Source organism: Perca fluviatilis, chromosome 5 (genome assembly GCF_010015445.1).
Source record: "Perca fluviatilis chromosome 5, GENO_Pfluv_1.0, whole genome shotgun sequence".
Classification (NCBI taxonomy): Eukaryota; Metazoa; Chordata; class Actinopteri; order Perciformes; family Percidae; genus Perca; species Perca fluviatilis.
The window spans coordinates 8,572,401-8,596,451 of NC_053116.1; the positions used below are offsets into that span (position 1 = coordinate 8,572,401).

General features: G+C 41.2%; 2 protein-coding genes across 4 annotated transcripts in view; one reads left to right on the forward strand and one right to left on the reverse strand.

The window, feature by feature from the left end:
- LOC120559284 (6-phosphofructo-2-kinase/fructose-2,6-bisphosphatase-like) overlaps positions 1 to 24,051 on the forward strand; it is a 43,706-nt gene that overhangs the window by 10,348 nt on the left and 9,307 nt on the right. The window contains exon 1 of one of the 3 annotated variants that reach the window (XM_039800903.1): positions 23,850 to 24,026. The exons of the other annotated variants lie outside the window; for them this stretch is intronic. Within the exon in view, the coding sequence (XP_039656837.1) occupies positions 23,924 to 24,026 (103 nt within the window). The 5' untranslated portion in view covers positions 23,850 to 23,923. Of the gene's footprint in view, positions 1 to 23,849; positions 24,027 to 24,051 lie in introns of those variants that run through there. 3 annotated transcript variants of the gene reach the window in all.
- LOC120559283 (UDP-glucuronosyltransferase 2B20-like) lies at positions 279 to 5,376 on the reverse strand. Its single transcript, XM_039800902.1, has 2 exons — positions 5,272 to 5,376; positions 279 to 2,128 (listed from the first exon to the last, which is right to left on the reverse strand). The coding sequence occupies exon 2, from the start codon at positions 2,124 to 2,126 to the stop codon at positions 516 to 518; it is 1,611 nt and encodes a 536-aa protein (XP_039656836.1). The 5' UTR covers positions 2,127 to 2,128; positions 5,272 to 5,376; the 3' UTR covers positions 279 to 515.

Consider the following 24,051-nt stretch of genomic DNA (forward strand, 5'->3'; position numbering starts at 1 on the left):
CAGTAAATGGCTCCCATAACAATTCCAATTGTGCCCCCTCTAAGACTTATAATAATATAATTAATCATCTCTTCATTATATTGCCTTTAGGGATCGACCAGTATGTTTTAATTTCTTTTTTAAGGGCAGATACCACTGATTAGTAATCCAGGAGACCGATAACATGAAAAGTCTAAATGTCTGCAAGGCCTATTGCAACATACTAATGATAATTAAGAGAAAGGGCAAGAAATGACATAACATTGTAAAACTATATCATGATACAGTTTAATCACCGTACATCAGTATGTAAAATATGCAAAAAAATCACATTTTTTTGTTGTTGCAAAAAGACAGTTCAGCAGAGAGATTAGGTTATTCTGTCTTTTACATTTATTCTTTATTTCCTTTTAATATGTTTATGCATGCACCAACCACAAGGCAAATTCCTTGTATGTGTTACTTGGCAATAAATCCTATTTAATTCTGACCTCACTCGTTTCAACAGTCTCCAGGTTGCTTCATTGTGAGGTTATCTATTCATTCTTGGACTTTGATATGGACTTCTTGGTCCTTATCAAACATCCAATGATACATCTACAGAAAACCCAAACTAATGCGATGATCAGCAAACCAAGTCCTGCAAAGACTGCCATCACATCGAGACAGTGATAGGTGTGCCATGGCAACTTATATGACTCAGTGCGCAGATGTGCTGCTCCCTTGTGCCTCATGACGAACTCGATCCAGAAAATGGCACTGTCTAGGGGTTTCATTGGTTTGTCATGATGAAGCCGTGACAGTTTGAGCATATTCTGTTTGTATGGCTTTTCTGGGTCTATAATATTCTTCAGAGTACTTGTCAGAGACTCAACATCCAAGGTTGTCACTTCAGCAATCTCAGCTACTCCCCGTGACTTCAGACGCACCATGTTGTCATACTGGTCAAAGATGAGAGGAATGCCCAGAACTGGGACACCGTGGTAGATGGCCTCGTAAATTCCATTAGTACCCCCATGCGTGACAAAAACCTTGGTTTTAGGGTGACCTAGTAAGTCATTTTGAGGCAGCCATTCAACCAGCATGGTGTTGTTTCCCAGAGTGATGGGTCTTTTCCCGATGTGTCTCCACACGACCTTCTGAGGGAGATTGGCAAATGATGAGGCGATAATTTCCGATATTTCAGGGCCGAGGTCGCTCAGCAGGGTACCCAGGGTCATGACGACCACCCCATGTTCACCGGAACTCTGCACAAAATCCTCTAAATCTGATGGAAGAGGCTTGGAGGGCTTACCCTGGAACCCTCCAATGTAGACGACATTGGGCATTGTGGGACGAGGGAACTCAAATGCAAAGTCAACTCGCATTAGCCAAAGATCAGCTCCCTGGATTAGAGACATGACGCTGACATCGGGTCCAAAGTAATGATCACACACATCCTGGTAAGGCGGATTTGAGACATAGTGGTACATGTAAACCAGCATGCTATGATGGATAATATTATGGATTCTTTGGAAAAAGTCCATCTTGTCAGAGTGGTCAGTGAACAATTCAGGGACGTAGGACAGAGGAGAAGGAGCAATGGCGAAGTGGGCCTCTCCATTGTAAAGCCAGCGCACATTGAAAACCAAGGGAAGCTGGAGATAGTGTGCCAACAGCACTCCGCCTGGAAATGCAGGGTCAGTCAGAAAAAGATCATATCTACTTTCCTTCAGCTCCTTAATTAGTGTCTTATTCTCAAAGATGCTGACGACCATTTTTGCCACAACAATCTGGTTCTCCCCCATCATGTTGAAAAGGTTGCTATAGAAGTCCAGAAACGCCCATAGTGAGCCTTTATTCCGACGGATCTCTATTGACCTCTTCAAAAAAGAGGTCATGAAGTCTTGGCTCTCTAAGTTTTGGGACTGCTCCTGGGTGATGGTGATGGAGGTGTAATGGGGTGAGAATTCGGAAACGTACCAGCTGGTGGAGGAACGTACTACAGTGATTTGATGGCCCTGAGAATGAAGCGCTTCCACCAGGATTTTCATGTTAAGCCAGTGGCTCCCATCTATAGGGTAAACCAGAACTTTTCCACCATCACAGCTGGAGGACAGAGTAGCTGAAAACAGCAGCACGAACACAAGGGCTGGATATGACCCCATCACTGTAGAAGAGAAACAGAACTTTGCTCAACAAATATTTGCATTCACATAGTGCTCAAGCTGCAGTAGAACTCTGCATATTATCATCTTAAAAAGTTTTTAACGTGTCAGCAAACGACCATTTACAGTATACACCTAGCACACATGGAGCAACATCAGCAGTCATTTGGAGTTGTTTTTGGCCACCTTACAATTGTTAATATAATATACACTCTTAAACTGCACTAAACTCATTTAGTGTGAGAGGCTGGGTTTATTTTCAATAAATCTCTAAGACAAGGGGAGTCTTGCAGATGCCAGTTCAGTTAAAGAAATAAACAAAATACATGCCTATATTTCACTCAAGGTATCATGCGGCCAGGAATAAGGTGGAAATAAGCATTATGACAAAGAGTTTTCTTGATTGTCAACAGGTCAAATTACTAGATGTAATGTAAAAGGGGCTCATAGTGATGAACCCACACAGAATTACTGAGTGGACAAAAAGAAATTAATTAATGCTGCTGTAAAACTGTTTTGTTGTTTTGGTCTCCAGCAACGTCTGAGGAAAAAATATCTTTCTAGATTTTTAACTATAGCTAGTAACTAACTTTTTCTGCAATTTGGTGCTAGGTAGGTAGCAAACAGCGGTTTTATCAGAACCTGTATACTTTATTTTTTTATTTTTTTGTTTTGATTGTTGAGTTTAACAGACACACCAGAAAAAGTATATATACTGTACACACACACAAAAAAAACAGAAAAATCCCACCCAAAACGAACAGCAGATGCTGCATTGTCTTCAAACTAAGTTCCATGAAGTATGAAAAAAAACCTAGGGGTTATTAACTGAACACCTCTGAAAGGTTTAAAACAGACGCACATAGTTCACGTTTGTCAAATGTTTGCCAAAGAGCCTATTGTCATACTTATAAACATTGAAAGGGAAGCAAGAAAAAATTATGAATTTGACAAAAACAAAATGACTGAACACGTCAGCAATAATTTAATTACAGTAATTTGTCACCTTTTATTGAAAGTCCACTAATCAATTATTTTTATATTATCAATTAATCAAAGTGAGATATAACCCAACTCTGCAGCTCTACCGGGTTCATTGGTTTGTTTCCAGCAGTGGGAAAAAGCTGTTTAAGCACACAGATTCTGAGCTATTAGAGTTGGAAAGTGCTATGGTCTCGGCCAAATCTCTTAAAGGTGTGTGCCTACTCTGTCGCTTTGGATCGGAAACCATTGAAACAGTGTGTGTCAGATAGTTTATTAAAAGAAGATTGCGCGGAAGACTTGAAACCAGTCATGACTAGTCGAAAAATGAGCACCGTGCAAATTCCCATACTGTCTATGGAGATTCCACGTTTTAGGCGTTCGACTAGTCATGACTGGTTTCCAAGATGGCTCCCGCAAGTAAACATGAACGCGACTGTCTTTATATTCTATCTTTTTAATAAACTATCTGTACACTTACAATGTTGTCAATGCTTCTGTTCACATTTAGGGACCCTCATTATGCTAACGTTAACATGTGGTGATATTTCGAGCCTTTTTAGTGGTATTAGATAACGATTTAATTTGAGTGTCCCTATGCCCCAAATACTAGCATTGTAAGCTAACCAGCGGTCCGGCAAAGCTCCAAACTCATTCGATTAGCATGAAAACATGTCCCAAAGAGCGACAGAGTAGGCACACATCAGTTAATAACCCCTAGGTTCGTTTTGCGCCAGAATTGTCCTTTAAGAGATTTGGCCTTAAACAACTTTTTCCCATTGCTGGAAACAAACCAATGAACACAAGAGCCCGGTAGAGCTGCAGAGTTGGGTTATATCTCACTTTGATTAATTGATAATATAAAAATAATTGATTAGTGGACTTTCAATAAAGGTGACAAATTACTGTAATTAAATTATTGCTGACGAAGTGTTCAGTCATTTTGTTTTTGTCAAATTCATAATTTTTTCTTGCTTCCCTTTCAATGTTTATAAGTATGACAATAGGCTCTTTGGCAAACATTTGACAAACGTGAACTATGTGTGTCTGTTTTAAACCTTTCAGGGGTGACTTCAAAAGAAAATCAATATTTTTGCTTGTGCAAATGCCTGATGAGGTTCATGTTTCATGTTTTTTTTTGCCCTGCCAATGACTCATGGCATTCTAAAATGTTTACAACTACTCTACATCTACAAATTTGTTTTGGCTTTTAATCAGTGTTTGCCGTATTTATGTTTAGTCTTCTGCCAAACAGTATGCATTGTCTTTTCTAAATCTGGACCATCTGCTACATGTTGCTCTTTGTCCAGTGTCTCAATCTGTTATTTTTCCTGGAACTGTTAAGTAATGTTTAGTACCAATTAACCAAGTCAAAGTCCTTGTAGAGATGAAACATGGAACTGTCATGCATCAGTGCCCTGTTCTATCTAAGCATGAAGTTGTGTTGCAAAGTCTTTACAGTATGCATGTTATTAAATGTAAAATATTCTAATTGTTAGACTATAAGTATTAGACTAAAGTAAAAGCCAACAGATGTAACATAACAAACATTGCAGTACCAGAATGTAATCAGTGATTCATCTGGTCTGAAAGTCTTGTCGACATGGTTTGTCAGCAAGTAGTCACCACATCTTAAACTCTAATTAAGGGCACAGCCATTGCAAAATGTAGTACACAGGATACAGGAAAACCATAGATGTACTGTAGACTGTTTGAGATTAAATGTCAAGTGAAATGGGGCATGAAAGCTTTGAAAACAAATTTCCATTTGTGGCTTTTAATCTTTCTACGCAAGTAAAGTCTTTCTTAGCAGCAGTTGTTACAGCAAAGATGCTAAGTCTGTAACGCTGTTCTGCAGGCATGCTTATGTAATGACCTTACTGTGCTGAAATGCCTCTGAACAAACTTAAGATAAAAAACCCTTGTCCATAGAAAGGTAAAAACTGAAAACCCATGCAGCCAGGGTACAAAATTAGCAACATCCACTAGCCAAATGCTGGTACAAGCAGTAGATTTGCTTCACGCACCAGCCCAAAAAAACAATGGTAGTCTATTGAGTGGCTGGTAAAATTTGAACTATCACTAGCTATTTGGCTGGTGGACAAAAAGTTAATTTTGTACCCTGCGAAGCAACACGCCGTTTGGTAGTAAAATAGCTTCTCACCTCTGCAGCCTCAGACTCTGTGACTTCTCCCTCAAACCAAGAGAATCCAGTGTTGGATGTTATCAATGAACAGTCCTGCTGAGCTGCTGGTGAGGTAAATGTATAACTATGTCCCTGACTAAACCATTTTGCTTGTTCTTGCCTTATAAATGCAAACAAATGTAACTATGTGGAGTTACTCTCTAAACACTCCTCCCCTCTCATTTTTCCCCCGTTCCAACTTTTCTGCTATTCTGCACCAAACGCCATCTGGATATGATTTTACAAATTTACGGATTGCACAATTACGCAGAAATATTAAAGGGGTGATACCAGAGATGTTCACAAGTCATTTTTTGGAAGTCCAAGTTGAGTCTCAAGTCTTTGAGCTTGAGTCAAAGGCAAGTCTCAAGTCTCTGGCCATCTGATCTGTCCTTAATACTGTATTGTTAAATCTTATGAATTCAAAGCATGTCCTGTAGCTACCATCCATACAGTACAGTATCAAAATCAGTTGTAGGACAACTTTATGGGGTCTACTGCAATCTGAAGAAACACAAATTAAGAACTCTGTTTCAATTTAATAACTGTATTTTTCAACATTTTAGTATCGGACTCAGGGCTCGACATTAAGGCTTGTCCGGGACAAGTGGATTTTTTTGTAGGGCAAGTGGAAGAGAAATTTACTTGCCCCACTGGACAAGTTAAAACTCAAAACAAAATAAAATGCCATGTTACTTCACGTTATGTGCCACTCATAACGTCTGTTACTGATTTGAAACGATAATTTTTTTTCCCCCGCAATCCCGGGCAGCGGACCCAGCGGTAGCCGGGCAACGGGCTGCAAACGTTAGACCCAGCCTGCTGTTCAGCTCATTCACGCCTTAACGTTACCTCCTCGCCACATCGTTGACAGAAAACAAGAGACCCAGTGCTAATACGGCACCGGTGCCTTAACGACCATTATCTACCGGACCGAATTGCAACGCGGATTTCGGTGCCACTGAAATGCCTGCACTTCTCTTTGATGCTCCGAAAACTGATGTTAGAGGCAACCTAAACATCACTGCATGTCATGCTAGTTAACACTACACTTGGCAGCAGGTAACGTTAGCTTACAGTTAACTAGCAGCTAGAGTAAACGCGGTTAAAATGCTGACAGCTAACGGTGTAAAAGTTTGTCTGTCTGTATTTCACTGGAGAGGAACGTATGACAGTGGGCAGCTGCTGTCGGAAAAACACAGATGTTGCGTTCACTTGTAATTTGCCTCGCCATCCTCGTGCTGCATTCAGTTTCTGTAAAATATCCTTTTCCCATCCAGTGGTCGTTTTTGTCGTTTAACAGGAACTTACTGGTGAAATAAGTTACATTTTTAATAAATCATTTAATTTTGCCTTAGCAATAAACAAGCCGTTCATTTTTTGTGCTCTTTTTGAAAAAAATAATATGCGGATTAAATATCCGGTAATAATCAACTGTAAGGTAGCTAGACCTTTTAAAGGATCCCTTCGGTAAATCAGCCTCTGCTGGGTAGAAATTAGTGAAATTGTATTTAAAAAAAAATTTAAAAATATATATAAGTTAACACCAACATTTAGTGGCAAAATCCATTGTTATGTCTACAAAACTATTTTAGATATAGTTTAAGTTTAAGTTACCACTACCTCTGGTCAAAATATTGACTTAGTATCTCAATATATTGACTTAATATCTCAAAATATTGACTAAGAATCTCAAAGCAATGAGAACATTTAAAATATTGACTTACAATCTCAATAAATTGACTCACCATCTCAAAGTATCGACTTAGTATCTCAATATATTGTCTTAGTAACTCAGAATATTGACTAGGAATCTGAAAGTAATGACAAACTTTAAAATATTGACTTAGAATCTCAATATATTAACTTCTGCACACTGGCGTGCAAAGTATTATGGAGACTGGAGAATCCTTTTTTGTTGTTGAAGGGGAAATCTATTGTTGGGACACGTTTGTTTCTACTGTTTCAACTGAATTTTATTAATGCTGATGGTGTTTGGATGCTTTCAACGGTTTGTTCGAATTCTGCATTAGCAAAACAATTTTGTTTTTATAAAATGATGAATCTTTACCCGGACAAGTGACTTTTGTGCATGGACAAGTGAAACGTAAATGTACTTGTCCAAAGGACAAGTGCCTCAAAAAGTTAATGTCAAGCCCTGGGACATCGCATAGCCTAGTCTAATCTTCTGCTACTTAAAGGAGAACTCCGGGCAATTTTTACATTAATCTTGATCACTATACATATGCGAGTACTGTCGATAGCAAAAATAAAACGAGCCGAATCGGTGCTAGCAACACGGAGCTGCTGCAGCTGATGTCCAGAGCTCCCATTTAGTTAAAACGGCAGTTATTGGGGCATAAGATAAAGAGTGCCTTTGTGCCACACAAAATGCAATTAAAATGTCTGTTTAACATAAACAGGGACCTTACATGACAACAAGATGCGTTTAGCAACTTAGCCATTGTTTAAATTCACCTACCCTGCTAGCTGCCGTCTGGGATGAGTTAGTGTGTTCAGCCAGGCTTCGGTAATAATCATCACGAAGCAGTTCCGTGTGTATTTGTAGCATATATATCCATTTTGTGTGTGATCCATCTGGCGTTGGTGAATAGGAATCTTGTCAGTGTCGATTGTTGTTTTTCTTTAGCTGTGCTAGCAGGCCTCGCCGGCATCCTTGCTTCTGCTTCCTCCCCGCCCTCCCCGCCCTCCTCGCTTACCGCGGCCAACAACAATCCAACGAGCCCGCTGGTCTGGTGGATGTCCTCCAGAAGACCGTTCATGCCTTTGCGGTGAAAAATTGTATTTTATTTCACCCTCAAAAATAGGTAATTGAGCACTGTAGTGGTTATGACCATATAAGTGACTATGTACAGTACAGTAAAATAGTGTTACAGACAGCTAGCTGTAGTCTCGCGCTGAAGTTCCTTGGGAATTCAGTTGTAGCAGGAAAAAGGTAAACAGTGTGCAGGTTGGAGCGTAGTGTGTGAAGAGCAGAGGTGTTCACAAGGGAAGAAGCTTGGAGTAACGCAACTATGGAGCTAGAGCTAGCCTTCAGTAAGCTATTACTGTACAAGAAACCGGCATCATTTGGCCCGTTTCCATGTAGTTACATAGTCACTGATATGATCATAACCACTACAGTGCTCAATTACCTTTTTTGGAGGGGGGAATAAACTTCAAATTTTTCACCGCAAAAGAATGAACTGTCCCCTCGAGGACATCCACCAGACCAGCGGGAGCCCGTGGATTGTTGTCGGCTGCGGCAGGTGAGGAAGGCGGGGAGGAAGTAGAAGGATGCCGGTTGGGCCTACTAGCCCGGCTAAGGCAACTAACACACAGTTCGCCACTGCCGAGACTCCTATTCACCAACGCCAGATGGATCGCACACAAAATGGATATATATGCTACAAATAAACACGGAACTGCTGCTTGATGATTATTACCGAAGCCTGGCTGAACACACTCCCTCAACCCAGACGGCAGCTAACAGGGTAGTTGAATTTAAACAATGGCTAAGTTGCTAAACGCATCTTGTTGTCATGTAAGGTCCCTGTTCATGTTGCACAGACATTTTAATTGCATTTTGTGTCTGTTAAGAGGCACAAAGTCACTCTTTATCTTATGCCCCCATAACTGCTGTTTTAGCTAAGTGGGAGCTCTCGGCATTAGCTGCAGCAGCTCCGTGTTGCTAGCACCGATTCGGCTCGTTTTCTTTTGCTATCGACAGTACTCACATACGTATAGCGATCAAGATTAACGTAAAAATTGCCCAGAGTTCTCCTTTTAACACATCCCTCTAGCCCTCGGACCTGGTGAAATATTAACCTAAGTCTGTCACATCATATGGATACAACTATAAAGATACAATTTGCCTGTTCCCAACATTAGCTTGTTGCCTGTGATGATATATGCTAAATTTAAAATCTCTTTCACATTAGCAAGTGACTGACGTATCTGGGTGCGTTTTTAAGATGCCTGATGAAGTTCGACGTTGATCCGGCATCATTTATCTTGCTGCCACACACCTTGCATGTAGCTCTTTGCTTACTGCCACTGTTTACAAAACTAATGACAAAAGGAACAATTCCGGGAGGACTTGGTGTCGCCATCGTCAATGGATTTTTGGAGTACACGCCATCGTCATCGTCAATGGATTTTTGGAGTACACACCATCGTCATCGTCAATGGATTTTTGGAGTACACGCACATAGGCGTAGTGCATGCGTTACGTTGCACATTATGGCAAAGGGCAGGGGACATACAGCTTATCCTACGTTTCCCCAACGTATATGTGCCAATACAAGAAAATAGAAATACATGAATACATTTTGATTTAAAAAGCAATAACTGCATGAAAACAGGTTGTTGACGACGCTCGAGTCCAAGTAAAGTCTTTTGGTCGAGTCGCAAGTCAAGTCTGAAGTCACTGTTTGTGCGACTTGAGTGCGACTCGAGTCTCAGGCTCAAGTCCCCATCTCTGGGTGCTAACAGGTCTAATGCATTTAAACCAAACTACAAGTTTTTTTTTTTTTATTCATGTTTGTCTTGAGAAAAAAAGTAAAAGATCTCATCCCACTTCTCCCATCCACACACATACACAACGGAAATTAGGGGGGTAAAAACATTTGATTTGTTTTATACTGCGGTCAGAACAATGTTTCTTTATCAAAGTGCACAGAGGTCTGGTAACTTAGTTTCTAAGTAATCAATGTATTGTCCCCATTCTTTGTCTGTGGATGAACTTTGAGTCGGAGTACATTGGCTTGCATTGATAACTTCACTTCAGCCAATGCAGGGCTCCAGACTGCGACCAAATGGTCGCATTTTGCGACCAAAATTTGAGAGTGTGAGACTGAATTTTACATCCAGTCGCATGTGTGCGACCAGTAAATTTGCCCCCTTTTTTTTACACATTAAACGTGGAAATTTTGGTACCTGAGAGCTCGTAAGTGCAAGCTTATCTGTCCTCTCCACATATGACAGAGAGCGGAGCTCTGGCGTGCGCGAGCGCGCGTTGTTCAAAACAAGTCACAGTTGGTCACAGAGGTGCCAACAAAGTGGTTGCAAGTGTGGTTACAGTTGTTCAAAACTTCACGCAGACAGCGTTTGCTGCGATATGATAACGGCGAGGCGAAAGCGCTCGCGGTGCTGTTGATGTTATACTTCCTGTGAGACAAGCAGGCACAACAGTGGTTTATCTGCCCTGGGAACTGACTGACTGACAGGCTGAGGCTGTTATGCAAGGCAGCTTGATTTCTACAGCACCTTTCAGCAACAAGGCAATTCAAAGTCCTTTACTTGAAACTGTAAAGAGCAATTAAAAACGGCCATGATGAAAATAAAAAAGAATAATATACAAATGCAAGAATAAAAGAATAAAGAATACAAGTTACAGTGAGTAAGAAATGAATAATTAATGAATTCAATCATTGTAATTATAGACTGGAGACTAGAGCTGGTATATTTTTTAAATATTTGTACTGTCATGACAGCGATGGTGCTGTCAGTTTACCTTTTTTATGTTGCATCTTCAAAAGTGCACAATAAAATATGAAACTAAATTTGAAACGGCACATTGTAATTTCTATTATCAAAGTGTTTATTAGTAATAAAGTGGAAATTAGTAGAAATTTGAATATTTGGTTAGTATGTTGATTTACGGTGTGTGCCCCTAAATTTTCTGGTTGTGCCCCTAAAACTTTCAGTTGGGGGCCACTGTGCTCCTAGTGAAAAAAGTTAGTCTGGAGCCCTGCAATGGCTAACATTTAGCACTGTTTTTTTCTTTTTTTTCCCCCTCTTGAGTGCGGTAAAACAACTCAGATGGAGGTTAATATGCTTTGTCGACACCACTTGTATCTGAGTTACATTCTACTATGTATTGAGAAGTCAGGTGCTTCACATGTAAGCATTCAGCCTATGCTTTCTTAAGCCCAATCAGATGTTTTGTGAAAACTATTAACAATGCACTTTTTGTCTCTATGCTCAGAAGACGGTCTTTTTTCCAGTTATTTATTATTAAAATGATTATTGTACAATATTATTAATCACACAAGAAGTCCCAGGGAACAAACTCAAAAAAAGGAGTAGGCTAGAACTTTGAACTACATGTTATACAAAAGTCTTGATAGTTATTATTAAGGTCAAGTGAAGGAGTGATTCATTCACCGCTAAGGTGGTTTATTGAGTTGCTTACTAAATAAAATAAGAAGTGTTATGAGTCTTATGTCCATGGCTAAAATATTTTTGAAAGGGGAACTCCACTGATCAGTCATCCACATCAAAGTCTGTTTTATAGGTGTTGGGGAACACAGTGTTTTCTCTAGCTTTGTGGAAGACTTAGGGGAGCGTATTTGACGGTGGGTTTAGGCGTCCTTCCTCAAAGTTTTTCAATTTAAAAAAATGCATTTTCCCCATACATTTATGTATCTGTGTGATTTTATCTCTGTGGATTTTTGTCTTTTTGTAGCCAGTTGCGTCTCTTTTTGTTCATTTTTGTTTTCTTTGGGGTTGTTTTAGATCTCTGTGGTCAGGTCCCTGGGTGGTAGTTTTGCGTCTCTTTTTCACATTACTGTGGACTGGTTTTATCACCATATATGTGCCTATATGTTGGAAAAGCTAGAGCACATAAATAAATAACACTCAAAAAGCTTAAGGACAAAACTTAAAGCTAAAGAAGTCCAACTACAATCATTAGATCTGAGAAAGGTCTTTCAGTTACATTCATTCGGCTTAGGTGCTTCCCAAAGCGGCTCGGGTGCTGCACCTAAACCTTATAATGGCAGGGGAAACCCTGGTGATGCATATGTGAAGAAAGTTCTAGAAAAGCCTTTTTATGGCTCCAGAGGGAGTTGCCCAAAGTCTGATAAATTGCCTCAAGTGATTTCACACTTTGAAAGTGAAGTATACTTAAACCAGACCGTTTGATGCAAACTCCTCTCCCACAATGCAATACAGAGTACAAAGAAATGGAGTTGTTCACAGCTGGGAAAATGTATATACATATAGTACATGGTCATTTGGCTTCAGAAAGAGGAGAAGAAATCTTGTAAATCTTAGGACAAACCATATTTAGTATTATGCATGCTGTCTGGTTTGAGTTCAGCTCTCACAATATTACAAAGTCGTCATTTGATTGACATCCGATGTTCTATAGTAGAATTTCCTGTTGGTATAAAATGGTACAGTCAAATCATTTTTTCTATACTGACCGCTTGAACAGCGTGGAACAAAAAGTTCTCTCTGGTCCAATTCAGTGGCTGGTTCAGATGAGTTTTATTCACTGTGCAGTGGGGACAGAAGTTCACAAGGCTCAAACTAATGAACATTTCTTTTGATTAGGTAAGGTGTGAATTCTTGCTGGAGCCAACTTGGGCTTTGAAGAAAAGGTCTCACTCGGTGATCATAGTGAATTACTTCCTTTTGACACTAGGCTAAGGGGGCTTTCACACCTGAAAGTCCAGACCAAGGTTCCTTTTTTAAAATTTATTTATTTTTTTATTTTTTTAAGTAAGTTTTTGTTTCACACTGCAGTTATGCAAGCTAACTATCTGCATAACTATATGCAAACTATCCTTGACAAAACTACGTCCTGTCGTCATCACATATGTGAGCTGCGTCTCCCGACAGTTGTAATTGATTGGTTTGTAGACACTCTTCCCCCGTCCTCTCGTATCCTCTCTCTGCTTCAGTTTTTCCAACTGACTGCTGCTCTCCCCGTCTTTTTGTTTTCTTGCGTTGTTGAGAAGCAAGACAGGGGAACTTTACTTGGGGTTTGAGTACGGGGTGTAAGAAAAAATCTTTTATTTTACAATACTGTATCGATTTTCAAAAACGCAATATAGATTTTTTTTTTTTAGTTTACGTGCAAAAATATTCATGTAAGACAGTGGTTCATGTTTATGTTGTGTTAAAACACCCTACCGCTAAATGGCTAGTGTCCTTGCCTAACAGTGCCTAGCAGTGCCTGACTTTTTGCTAGAAGCTAACAATGTAGGCCGAACTTTGGCCTACTTTTTGGCATATCAAAATTAGCTCACCTGTGAACCACAATCCCAAACTGGCAGTTTGATTTCAGTGTTTCCTTAGGATTTTTTTTAGCAGTGGCGGCAGGTCCACTATTAATTACATTATCTTAATGCAGTGTAACTACTTCAGCATGTAAATAATGCACCTAAAATACAAACGTCCTCCGACATGCACTCTTAACAATGCAGCCCTATTTCTGATACTGGGGGGAAGAAATGTTTCCGTGGGGGTCCACCACAGTCAAATCAACATAGAGGAAACACTAGATTTTCTGTGTACTACTTTGACTTTTATGCACATTGTCTTTTTTTAAATATTAGTTCTTCTAAAATTATACTTAATAAATCCCAAAATATCGCCTTACGATATCGAAATATATTGCAATATATTGAATCGTGACCCATGTATCGTGATACGTATCGTATCGCCAGATTCTTGCCAATACACAGCCCTAGGTTTGAGGAACTGCAGCATTTATCCAGAGACAAACTGAAACCTACACTGTAAATTTACTACCGCTTAACAAGTTAACTGCTCTGCTCTGATAGACAACAGCTGTTTGCTCTGAGCGCATTAAGGGCTCTATTTTAACGATCTGAAACGCAAGTATCAAACGTGAAACACAAGTAGCTTTGTGGGCGGATCTCGGGCGCTGTTGCTATTATACCGGCGGGATAAATGACTCTTGCACCCGACGCAAATCTATTATATTTTTTCTTGTAATTATGTATGGTTTGCAAAAATGGGAACTGCTGCGTCCTTGTAGATGAGGGAAGCAAAGTGTTGTGCACACGCTACATTGTGGCCAATCATGCGCCCCTAAAATAGCATCTGAATAATGCGCTACTGACTTTAGACTAGCGCCACTGACTTTAGACCAGGTTTTTCCTGGTCAGTGGCGGAATTGTTTTCTGAAACTGCAAAATAGCACTAGGGAACATGCCTCCTCTTTTCGCTGAAATGCCCCAGGAGCGCAAATGCATTCCCTAATTTACCGACGTGCGTCTGTGGAGGGAAAAGTCCACTGTGCGTCGGGTGCAAAATGAGAACGATACATGCGTCGGTGTACAAAGGCAATTGCGCTGAGTGCAAGATAGGGCCCTTAGTGTCACACTCTCTCACGTACAAAACTAAGCACTGAGCTATTCCTTAAAGGAGCTTCCATGGTCTTATAGCCTGCCAGGTCCGAAAGTCCAAACTATCCAATAAATGCTTTCACAAAAGAAACAAACCGAGGCTACCTCTTTTGGTCAGACCAAATTTCAGTTTGGCCCGGGGGGAGGTTTCACACCTGTAATTTTGGTTCGGCTCAAACAGCCAAAGGCAGACCTACTTACGTAATTAAATCAGGATACACTAACAGTTGATTAAGTCAAAAAGTTTCAGCACAGTAGAAATGTCATGTCAAGAACAGCAAGGACTTGATCAGTGAAAAAGAATATTGAGACTTTGGCGGTAATTCGTTTTCTTTTACAACAGTACACTGCGACAGAATGAATGTATAAACTGTAAAGAATAAGTATGTAGTATGGATTTCGGATATGCCATATGTCTCACACAGTCAGCTATATGCTATATTTAAAGGGGTGATAGAATGCAAAACATATTTTACCTTGTCATAGTTGAATAATGACTTTAGTTTAGTGGGTAACTAGGACATACATAGAACTAACTTGAAATCGGACACTGTTTTATATTTATAAGACATTTAGTTAGATGTTGTATATGTGGCGTGACGAAATTCAAACTGTAAATATACTCGAATTATGCCGAAAGTGAAGCTAACTAGCTGCAATCTGTACACATAGGATTTAAGGGACAGTTGCAGCTAACAAAACCCTTACAGTTCACAAATATTCATTAACTTGAAAGCGGACACCGTTGTTAGCTTTATAAAACATTTAGTTAGATGTTGTATAAGTGGCGTGACGAAATTCAAACTGTAAATATACTCGAATTATGACCAAAATGAAGCTAACTAGCCGCAATCTGTACACATAGGATTGAAGGGACAGTCGCAGCTAACGAAACCCTTACAGTTCACAAATATTCATTAACTTGAAATCGGACACCGTTGTTAGCTTTATAAGACATTTAGTTAGATGTATAAGTGGCGTGACGAAATTCAAACTGTAAATATACTCGAATTACGACCAAAAATGAAGCTAACTATCCGTGATTTGTAGCTACACATAGATAGGATTGAAGGGACAGTCGCAGCTAACGAAACACCTAAACTTCAGAAATATTCATTAACTTGAAATCGGACACCGTTGTTAGCTTTATAAGACATTTAGGTATGTTGTATAGCTAAGTGGCGTGACATGTGTGTAACATGTGGTAAGAGATTGCTGGTGTAAAAAGCTCGCTGACCGCGCTCTCACTCTCACACACGGGCCATTTAGCTAGCAGGAAGAGGGGAGTTGCAGGCCCTGGAGCTCTGTCAGGGCAGCGGCGTTTGGTAGCTAGTCCATTAGCCCAAACGGTGACTTTGCGCGGGTATGAGGTGCTGTGGGCTGCCAGCCGTGCCGTAGCTCAATTGAGCTCACAGCAGGCCGGGGTCTGTGGAGGAAGTCAGGCCGGGCGGCGAGGCAGCAACACAGGCAGCACTGGCCGCTCAACTCCGACACACAGTTTTACCAAATTTGCAATTAGCCATCCATTTCTGTAAAACGGCCCATATTTGAGCTTTATATAGTTGATTTCTCGCATAAAAAAGTCTCAGAAGTGAATTTGGTAACGAAACATTGCAGTGTCTGGAATATGAGATTCTGTCGCGTCTCTAATGTGTGTGTATTGGGGATTCGCTCAACCAATCAGCACGTGTCTCTAATGCGTGTGTATGGCGATTCGCTCAACCAATCAGCGCGCGTCTCTACGTGTGTGTACGGGGATAAGGCTCAACCAAGCAGCACGCAGCTCATCTAAATATTCATGACCATACCATATTTGGAAGAAAAGCTCTTGTTACAAATAGGGCCAAAACACAGGGATGCATAAGGGCCAATAAAATATCAACCAGGTCATTTTCAGCCCAACTAATGTTACATACCCCATTAGGAGACCATAAGGAACCGTGTGAAATACCCTGTATAATCATTCTATCACCCCTTTAAGCCACCACGATTGTTCCGTACTTTGCTATAAAGAATAAATAGTGTCATCATCATATGAGTAATCATTTCAAAGTCATATCTGAACCTTTGGGTTTTGATCTCAGATCACACCCTCCCTATTTGTTGAAGAGTGTATGTCATGCTAGTGACATGGCACAGCTGACAACAACACCCTCACTGCTGTTCATTAAACCAGACATGCACGATGAGCGATTGTGGTCTCTAAGCGTAAATGTTGTCTCCCTGTGCAACAACAGTCACTTTCTTAGCGACCTTTGCACTCATTACGACGCGCCCTCTGAGTGCAGCTTCTCCCTCACGGTGTGTGTACGTTGTGAACTCTGGCCCTGGCAAACATTAAAGGACAAGTCCAGTCTGCTGCTATCATATGTCACTAAAAAGGAGAAAAAAAAATTTTTAATGTAGCGAAAAAAAAAAGGGGGCGAGGAAAAGTTTTAGAAATTTTTTTCAGGGGGGTTTTTTTTTTTTAAAGAGCATTAGTTTACTTGGCCCCCGCCTTATAAAATATTGGGGGGCGGGGTTTTGTGTGTGGTGTTGTTTTTTTTTTTTTGCGGCCCCCCCCCCCCCACATGTGAGGCTCCGCAGATGTGACAGCGCAGGTGAGCTCACTCTCTGCAGAGAGCATGCCAAAACAATACATAAAAGTCACCTTGCAGCAGGGTTTCTACTAATATGTGAGTGTGACATATGCAGGCCATATGTTCTTAGTGAGTGCAACACACATGATAAGAGAGTAAAAATAGACTTCCTTGTTGAGTGAAGCAACTTCACAACTAGTAGGTACATATAAATAATAAGAAATAGAAAGTTAAGAATAGGAAGTTAAGAGAGTTGCAGGCTATTTGATGGACTTCATTGCTGCTTCTCTATATTCCTCTCATTTACTTTGTTTACAGGTAATAAATACTTTGCACACTTACATGCATGAGTGATAACAATGTAGAGTGACTTTATGAGACAGTAAAACAGCATTGGAACTGCAACCAGGCCCTGCAACTCTCATCAAACAAAAACAGATATTAAGATTGGATTGTGCTAGCTGATCACCAGAGAAAGATGTCACCTCTGAGGGGGCTGCTTGCTTTATCATATTTGGTGGAATTCGTTAATATAATGTTTCATTTTCCTTGAAAAACGCCTAATGCTATGACATGTTATGTTTGTGTGTGCAGTCTGTACTGTTCATGAGAGAGCGGAGGTTGCTGGAAAAGTAGTTGGTGGAAGAGCTCCAACTCCAATCCCCCGTGGCTGTTTGGGAGGACATGTTGACCTCCTGCCAGGGCAAACACCCAATAGAATAGCTTGTCATAACTTTCTCTTAATGATCAAGCTCATGCCAAATCAGGAAACACTGGTCGTTAGTGGCTATCACTGCCTTGCTAATCATCGGCCAAAAGCAACTGCCCCTTAGACTTTCAACACTGGCCAAAACCGGGTACACAATGTTCCTTTTTTAAAGTTAATCGAAGGACTGACACTAATGGCATTAGGGTTTAACATTATGTTTGAAGTGACCCTTTCTTTTGAGATCAAGCAGGATCAGTTTCATATCGTCACTGTCAGGCTTTTCTTAAGAAAATGGAAAAAAAAGGATAATTTGAAATCTTTTAATTGAGCTATTTTCTCAAAGTCTGACAAAATCACATCTCATCCCTCTTTAAATATTTGTAAAAACCCGCAGACCAAAAGCATTGATTTATGGAAAAGATCCAGGTTGTTTGTTTTTCTGGACACATCTGAGGCCTGTACTACGAAGCAGGATCAACATGCCCTGGATCTTTTTCAGTTATCCGGCTTCACCTAACCTAACAACCGCGGTCCCGCATAAGCTGTATCACGACACTGGTTATCAACTAGTTCAGTCAAGTCAGGGTTTCCCAATCCAGTGGTGCGCGCGTTCACATAAAAGAGGAGGTGTTTGCACAGCACGACCAATCGCAAACATCTACCTGAGCTGCATATTTTAAACAAGAAGAGCAAACTATAATTCTACATAAATATAAAGAACACAAACATGTTTTACAGACAAAATGCAGGAAGGAAAGCTGGCAAAAAAAGCCGACGCTGTTTTACGTAAATCACGCTTATCCTATCAATATCACTTCCAGTGGTGTAGTCTACATTATAGTAAGCTCCAGGATTTACTTAAAAATGCCCAATGACACGTAACAACATAGGCTACTTTCCATTATATTTTTGATACATTTTGAATTGTCATCCGTGCTTTTTTCTTAACATCTATAGGCTGAATAAAGGTATTTTTTTACCATAAATTGGTGCAGGCAATGAAGTCGTTGAACTTCCCTGGGGGAGGACACCCAGGCCCCCCCACTATGATATGCCCCCCTTCTCCCCCAAAGGCAGATTCTGGCCAATATACAGTAAAGTACACCCACTATAATATCCTACATTAGACTACACTGGTCACTTCCCCATCAGTCAGGCACAAGATCTGACCATAATTACACTTTTGCTTTCCATGAACTATCGTTGCTTTAGCTATTTATTTCAGTTGAAAACCTGGCAGTGGTAAGCGATCGTGAAAGACAATAACAAAAATATCAAAACATAATTCTAACCGATGTGCGTATTGGCAACACACGGCTGAAGAATCCGACAAATAGCCTATATGTTATTCACTCCTCTTAAAATCTATATCTTTCATAAAGATACCCATCAGTGAATATTAACGGGGTTGTCGGTCTCTAAATGTTTTAACTTTTATGAGTGCACCTCTCTCTCGCGCTCTCTCTCTCTCTCTCTCTCTGCACCGAGCTCTGCCTGATCTTCTAAGAACGGTGATGCCGTTATCAATCGAGTATTGATTGGTCAGTAGGCGGTGCTTTAACACCGTTTGATCTCTAATCTCCAACTTAACCTGCTCCCGACCAGGTTAGGCGTTCAGCATGAGTTACCACGGCGATTGGACCCGATAACAAGTGATCCACCTTCGTGATACAGAAAATCCTGGGTTGAACCTGAAGTTATCTCGCTAACGGCAAATCCTGCTTCGTAGTACAGGCCTCCGGTCTTCAAAAGCATTAAATTACATTCACTGTGGAAAGTAATGACATCAGTGTTTTCTCAAAAGCCCTGACTCTTTTGGTTTTTAAAATACCTTCAACTGTCATTTCCCCCCAGTCTCTTTGACTGGACTGGGAAATCAATGGAGCAAAAGTTCTGTTACTGTACTGGGAAAATATCGTCATCTAATCAGTCCGCCCTAACATTGTCATGGGGAGTTGCGCCGGCGGCAGCCGTGGCCCAAGAGATTAGGCATTAGGTTTTCAGATTGTCCGTCCGTCTGTCCGATTCTTGTGAACGTGACAACCCAGTTTGTTCGTTAGTGCTCCCGGCTGTTGCAGCAACCGTGTTCATGGTCGAGACACCCAAGGCCAAGTCTGAACGACCATCGTTGGCATTCTCGCACAAGGCCAAATGTGAGTGTGTTTAGTTTCCTGGGGAGATACGAAAGAACAGCATTGTAAGTGGGGGATAAGGGGTGTCACAGACCTCCTCCCCTGTTAAAGCAACACTATGTAACTTTTAGCTTCAGCCTGTAGGGCTAATAGTTACATAGTGTTGCTTTAAGTGATGTTTCTCTGACAGGTTCTCTCTTATATTAAATCTTGTGTTGGTTTAGGGACGTTAAATGTTTTGACAGTTTTCGGTGTTTTTTTTTTCGTGATGATTGATCGTTGTTTAGGTACATTAAACCACGTTACGCTTTTTCACGTTAGGATTTATAAAGCCCATGAGAACCGTGGAGAGTCATCCCACAGCCGCTCCGCATATTAACTGGGAACTATATTCTCAGAAAGGCGAAGCGGTGCTACTTCTGCTACTTGGACGGAGTGATATGCTTGTAGCACCTGAGAAGAGTAGCAATGCTTTGCCTTTCTGAGAATATAGTTCCCAGTTTATATACGGTTAGAAGATGGCTGTGTCTCATGTGACCTTGTTATTTGTCCATGCTGTGACTATACAAATCACAACATGTAAATAGGAACATGTTGGTGTTATTTTGTCACTTATTGGGAGCAGTAGGCTAGTTGGAACCGATTACCTTCAGGATCCGTGCTAGGCTAAGCTACCGGTGGGGCCGTCGGACAGAGTTACGACACGCACGGAGATGAGAAGGGTATGTATGGACTTATCTAACTCTGGGGAATAAGCTATAGTCCCAATAAGTCGGCGTGTTCCTTTAACACAGCCCACCTCCACTAGCTAGTCTTACCCGGCGACAGAGCAGCGGGCCTGGTAGCTGGATAGTCCGGTACACTGCTGTTCAGCAATGTTTCCACAACAACAAAAACGCGGACACTTGCAAGCAGGATTGATGGATCAGGTGGCCGGCTAGCGTTAGCTTTCCACCTAGCTCGCCTTGAACTCCTGCACACCACTGTCGAGGTCCCTTTCTCCCGGCTAGCGGCATCGGGCGACACCGAAGGCTGAGGTGATGGTCTCCGTAGAAGGCGAAGCTCATGTAGTGTGTCGAGTATTCCATCTGTAATAAAGTGTCCTGCATATTCTCCCATCTGTACACATGTGCGGTAGTTTGAATGCACATAATTGTTGTAAAAGTTTTCTGCTGAGAAGCCAGTTTAGCGAAGATTCAAGATGGCTGACGTTCGTTTTGCTTCGGAAAGCTTTTTGTAAAGACGATAGTCCAACCCCCTATGGGCGGGTTGAAAACGTGCGGAAGTAGCTCCTGCTACTGGCTGTAGTCCATTGCCTCTGGGCAAAAAATCTTCAGATGACGCATAAATCGTCATTTACGTCATCTGAAGATTTTTTCCAGACCCACAATACAGAGATCTCTCGTCTCAGGGGGACATGAGGAAGGGAAGCATGGTCATTCGAAAATACTACCGTGTTTCTACTGATACAAAGCTTAATGCTAAATCGGTGAAGTATCCCTTTTAAAGGTACAATATGAAACATTTCTGCTTTAAAATGTCTAAAAGATTTGAGTTGAGTTCTTACACTATCCCAAATGTTTCCACCAAATGTCAAACCCAGAGATATCAGTTATTTTATTTTCAGACACGGCACGTTTCCTTTAGTCACCTGTCAGTGGCGTCATATAACCTTTCACTGTGTAGTTACTCTAACTTCCATCAGAACACTGGCACCAAGATGATACGTTCATGAGTAATTGTAAATCATACAATGTCACAGAAAAAAAAATACTTGTAACCGTAATACTGCTTTTTTGCCATACAGCATCATTTTGTGATTAATAACATCCCACTTTTTATCACAGTAATACAACAGAGACTTTATTTATTTTGAAAGTTCAATATCGATACCAGCTTAACGTTACTACAATGCGCTGGTTGGCAAGTAGCTCACGTTGATGCTAATGCTTTGTGGGTAATATTATGAGGTTACAACATCGTTCAACACGCTAATAAAGTTATTTTTAGCATGACACAGTTAACAGGACTGGGCTAACCCCACGAATAACGTCACTAGTAACGTTAACATTAGCTGTATAGATAGACGATTAATCTAATGCTAATTTAGCCAGCTAGCACACCCCGGTCTGTCTGCCTCACTCTCCCGGTGCAGAGAGACTCAGTTGGGATGACAGCTGACAACAGCCCCGGGACATATAGCTAGCTAGCTAGTTACCGTTACCCCCCAGTCAGCTATCAGCCAGCTACTTTCGTTACAGCAACCCCCGGCCAGAACTTATCTCCAGTGCCTGGTGCTTAAGACGCTAACAGCAATTTAATTAAATGTCGGGAAACGTACCATATCAGACTCAGCACCGAGTCACAACAGCGGCCATCCATAGCGTTAGCTACATCTCTGTAGCGCTACCGGTGTATGTGCCGAAAATCTCCTCCCTGCCGAATTTCTCCCCCCTTCACGTTTAGCGGTCTTTACGGTTAGCTAAATTAACCCAACAAAAGGTGGGTTAAGCACCAAAACGAAAAGTTAAGATTACTGAAAAGTGAAGGGGAGATAATTCCGGGCAGCTGGGAGATGTTCTGCTGCTGCACAACAGGCATCGAACGTCCTCGCCATCGCAAAGACTTCCCCGACAATCCCCACCACACCCGTCTCTCAGCCTCGTTTAGTAGCTAGCTAGCGTTACAACACACCCCCTCCGCCCCGGTGTTGAAACCATCCAAAAGGTGACACTGATATGTGAAATATTTTGTGTTTTAGCTGCTGGCTACGGTTAGCTTGCTGGCTCACTAGCTAGCTAACTGGTCAGCTACAAATAAAAATCTAATCGAGAAAACGTAATTATGTTGGGGAAACTGCAGCTATTTTATTAGAATAACATGAATAGACATTACTAAACGTAACGTGAATAAACTTTAATGGGTAAATTCGTCCATGAACTGATGCATTCTAACCGGCAGCGAAGGTGTTTAACACTAAAAACTCCCATAATTCCACGCAACTTCCCAACGTCATCAAAAGTCCAGTTTTACCGTCCATTGTTTTGGTTGAGAGACCCCTGGCGGCAGAAAGTTACATATTGTACGTTTAAGTGTTCATGACAAGATATGGCCATGAGAAATTTGGTGATCGTTGTTTAGGTATCGTTGTTTGTCATGTTAAGTGTTTCAGAATGTCCCCGTCTCAAGTCGCCTGGGACAGCGCTGTTTTCTGTCCCCACTAAACATGGAGAAGCAGAAACTCTGTTCTTTTAAATAAAGGCAGAAGACTTTTCTGTTTGACTCTCCCTTTTATTAAATCAATGAAATAATAATTCATATACATTCATAATAATTCATTTCTTACACTGTAATTTTAAGTCTTGTATTTTGTACCGGTCTCATTCTATTTCATCTTTTTTTGCTATTCTCTAATGATTTAGTTTTAGATTCTTTTTTAATGTCCTTTTAATGTTTTATGTAAAGCCCTTTAATTGCCTTGTTGCTGAAATGTGCTATATAAAGAGCCTTGTCTTGGAGAAATGGCATGACTAACGTGTTACTTTTATTAGTGCAGTAACTTCTTAGAGTATCTTTGCTTAAACTGCCCTCTAGTGGTAAGAAAGGAGACGTCCCTCTCTACTCGCCACAGCTTGATAAACAAGCAGCTTGTGCAGCACCAACTGTGCTCTCATCTGAATTCATGAGGCTCCCACCGTTGTTAACACTTGCCTCACATGTCTCTGTTGTTCTTACTCTAACTGAGAAAGGAGCTGTGTCAGCACAACAGATGTACAGGACGGGGGGATTTGACTGCTTTTCCGCTGTCTGACATCACCACAGATTTTGGCAGCTCCCCTCCTCAGGCCTTTTTAAATCATGTAACAAACTGAGAGGCAGACGAGCAGCATGGCCTCAGCGCCCCCACACCCCCTCTCCTGCCTACCAAGTACTTCTCCTTAGCAACAGTCAGCTGACCTGCAGTAGGGAGTGTTCAGTGAAGCACACATACATGCACACGGATCACAGAGCTGTGCGCCTCAGTCGTTCACCTGCCACTCGGGCCTCATGGCTCTCCGCATTAACGTAGAGCAGAAGAAACTCACACAGACTCCTCTGCTCAAGATCTGGGTGCCATGGATGGGCTGCAACCTGAACCGCAGGAGAGGATGTAAGTGCAGCCTGACTAGGAGAAG